The 3,916-nt window shown below is 36.5% G+C and overlaps 1 protein-coding gene across 12 annotated transcripts in view; it reads right to left on the bottom strand.

The window, feature by feature from the left end:
* Positions 1-575: 575 nt before the first annotated feature.
* The window catches only part of LOC106877382 (RIMS-binding protein 2), an 888,511-nt gene continuing 885,170 nt past the window's right edge, over positions 576-3,916 (bottom strand). For 3 of the 12 annotated variants that reach the window (XM_052976555.1, XM_052976553.1, XM_052976554.1), the window contains exon 30: positions 607-1,767. In XM_052976555.1, coding sequence (XP_052832515.1) covers positions 1,738-1,767 — 30 coding nt within the window. In that variant the 3' untranslated portion in view covers positions 607-1,737. Of the gene's footprint in view, positions 1,768-3,916 lie in introns of all 12 variants that reach the window. The other 9 variants (XM_052976545.1, XM_052976549.1, XM_052976546.1 and 6 more) reach the window with 8 other exon arrangements.

The raw sequence follows: 3,916 nt of genomic DNA on the forward strand, positions 1-3,916 counted from the left end.
TTGCCAGTGCCCCTGGACTGGCTCTTGTGCGGGTGGCACATAAAAGACACCATTTCGAGCGTGGCCGTTTTCGTGTCACTGACACGTAAAAGCACCCACTACACTCTCTGAGTGGTTGGCGTTAGGAAGGGCATCCAGCTGTAGAAACTCTGCCAAATTAGATTGGAGCCTGGTGTTGCCATCCGGTTTCACCAGTCCTCAGTCAAATCGTCCAACCCATGCTAGCATGGAAGGCGGACGTTAAACGATGATGATGGTGATTATGGAGAAAGCATTGAGCTGGCAGAGTCATTAGCATATCAGACAAAATACTAGGCAGCACTTCCTCTGGCTTTATGTTTTGAGTTCAAATTCCACCTAGGCTGACTTTGCCTTTCATCCTTTCAGGGTTGATGGAATAAGTACCAGTCAAGCACTGGTGTTGATGTAATTGACTAAACCCCTCCCCCAAAATTGCTGACCTTGTGCCAAAATTTGAAATTAATATTATTATTATCATCATTATTATTATTATTATTATTATTATTATTATTATTATTATTATCATTATTAATGGTAGCAAGCTGGCAGAATCATTAGCATGCTGAGCAAAATGCTTAGTGGCATTTTGCTCATCATTACATTCTGAATTCAACTTCGCCTTTCATCCTTTCCATGTTGATAAAATACATACCAGTTATACACTGGAATCAAGGTAGTCAATTAGCCCCACCCACCAAATTTCAGGTCTTGTACCTATAGTAGGATTATTATTATTACCACTGCCTTAGCGAAGGCAGAGGTATTTTTTTCAGTCGTGTTTGTTTGTTTGTTTGTCCATGGACAAGATATCTCAAGAACTGCTGGATGGATTGAGATGAAACTTTCTGGGATGTTTGGCTTCATGACTGGCACAAACTGATTAGATTTGGGGATTGATCTGGTACCAGACAAAGATTCTGGAAATTTTTCCAATTTTTTTTTTCTTAATTTTTGAGAGCGGTCGGGTTCATTTTTAGTATTCTCATTTTTGAGAGCAATTGAGTTTATTTCAGATATCCTCATTTTAAAAATCATCTCCAGCTAATCATTGAGAGGATGTTGGTGCTGTCTTGGCAGAGGTTTGAGCTCTCTGAGTGCTCTAGTTAATATAATTTTTACAAATCTGAGTTAGCCTCTAGTGTTCAAACCAGCCATACCAGGCCCAAATATTCTACCTATTTTATGCTCAAATTGACCAGCTCAGGCCTCTCTCACTTTCTCTACAATGTTATTCTAAAAATAAACAAATGCATCATCAAAATCTTGAAGCTACAAAATAGTGCACGACTGATACAAAGCAATGTGAATAAATAAGCATTACATTTGACAGAGTAATCTAAATCATGGAAATTCAGCTATTTCTAGCAAATCAAGCAACCACATAGAAAGTACTCTCTCATCATTAGTTCATTATTAATAAAGTGTATAAGTAACAAATGTTATAAATATTAGTAGGAATATAAAAGTGTTAATACAAAGAGTATAACTAGCATGTGTTATTTTAGAAGATAGGATTTTTAAGCAATTGCAGTGCGGGCTTCAAGTTCTGTACGAAATGGTACCTCTATTCAGCTACAATTAAGGTACTTCATTTAATGAAGGAATGTTAAAGATGGCAATAATTGGAGGCAGGGGGTAGTGTTTATATAGCTATTTGTGCACATAGCACTCACTCTTGTCAATCTGGCAAAGTTCCTTTTGAAGGTGGTCTGAATTTCAAATCTGTTGGTCTTGTGAAGGAGAGAGCTGGATAGAAGAAAGAAACAAACTAAAAGGCTAAAAACAGGTGTGTAGTTGAGATATTCACTTGACAATGAAGTGGTCACTGGTTCAAGCCCATCACACAAACACTTTGAGTGCCTTTCATCATAGCATTGGGTTGAAAGCCAGCACTCTCTATCTTTCTCCCCCCCTCTCTCTCTCTCTCACGCACACACACACACATGTATATAACAATGTTTGTTTTTATGTTCAGTTATAATAAAAACAATTTTACGTTAATCTGATGGCTTACTCTATATTTCTGTAGAATACAAATTTATTATTCTTAAACAAGAATGTTATTGACAGTAACTCTGACAATGGCTTAGCTGGCCAAAACTTTAAAGTCACAGTCAACAACATACTTGTTTAAAAATACACACACACACACACACACACACATATATAGAAATATATATATATATATATATATATATATATATATATATAACCTGGCATTCTGTTGGTTGTGGTGATGAAGCTTCGAGTTGATCCAGTCAATGAAAGTCTGTTTGTAAAATTAACATGGGAGAGGCTGAGCAATCCAGACATGCATAGCTTTAATGTAGTTGTCACAGAGATTCAACATGACACAGACTATGACAAAGCTGGCCCTTTGAAATACAGGTACTACTCATTTTTGCCAGCTGAGTGGACTGGAGCTATGTGAAGTAAAGTGTCTTGCTGAAGGACACAACCTGCTACTGGGAATCAAACGCACAACCTTTCAGTTGTGAGCTGAATATTTTAACCACTAAGACACGCAACTTCACTGCACACACACAGAGAAACAGACAGAGGCATAAAGGGGTAATGACCCCCTTCAGTCATGAATGACTATGAGATTACACCAAGAAAGTTCCCCACCAAGGCACAAGTCCAGCAGTCACTCATGCATACCAGCCTCCCTCCTCTCCACACCACTGATATTATCCAAGGGAAAGGCAAAGGCCGATACAGCTTGGCACCAAAATTGTCTCAACTTATTCCTACAGCTGAGTGAACTGGAGCAATGTGAAATAAAGTGTCTTGCTCAAGAACACAACACACAGCCTGGTCCAGGATTCGAACTCACAACCTCATGATTGTGAGCCCAATAATCTAACCACAGGTATACACATATATGAATATACACATGCTTCTATAATACATACAAACACACACGTCATCATCATGTGTGTGTGTATATATACATACACACACACATATAAATGTATGCATGCACACACATACACACACACTCACACACACGTGTGTGGGTGTCAGTAAGAAAGTGAAACACCAGTGATATTCTCTTATCTCTTCTCAAAGCCAGAAATAACTGTGAATCAAGGTTAATCACAAACCTGTACTCAATGATGTGGTATTGCTTACAAATGCAATATCAAGGATAAAATAAAATAAAATAAAATAAAATGAACTGAAATGAAAAAATAAAGAAAAAATACAAGGATTTATGGAGTTGGTTTTGATAAACAGTGCAACACCATGAAAACAAATAAACAATTAAAATAAATATAATTGCTATGACAAACAAAATATAAAATGAAATATATTGATGCCCCTAGAAAAGGCATGCTTATAATTTTATATCTATCTACCTACATAAATACGAGTGTGTGTATATATATGTTTATATATTTATGCATGTGGGTGGGTGTATGTGAGTGTGAGTATGAGTGTGTGTGTGTGTGTGTGTGTGTGTGTGTGTGTATATATATATATATATATATATATCGGTCATAATGTCTTACGTTTAAGATGATTCCCATGCTTTCTTTGATGAGAAGGTTACAATTTTAATATCAAAGAAGTAAGAGCTGCTGGGATTCCTCATATATTTCTCTTCAGGGAGTTCATAATAAAACATAACGGTCACTGACCATGTAACATCTCTGCTCGTAAGTTACCTCATCATTTCGTTTTTGTCTTGCTATTATATGTTTTATTATGAACTCCCTGAAGAGAAATATATGAGGAATCCCAGCAGCTCTTACTTCTTTGTGAAGGAGCTCTCATTTATTTTGAAACATGTGTAGAAATTAAAGGAACTTTTATTTATATGCGTTTTGCTCCATTTATTATTATTATTCATATCTTCTCAAAATGTATCACTTTAACTTGGTATCTCTAC

This window comes from Octopus bimaculoides, chromosome 25, assembly GCF_001194135.2.
Source record: "Octopus bimaculoides isolate UCB-OBI-ISO-001 chromosome 25, ASM119413v2, whole genome shotgun sequence".
NCBI lineage: Eukaryota > Metazoa > Mollusca > Cephalopoda > Octopoda > Octopodidae > Octopus > Octopus bimaculoides.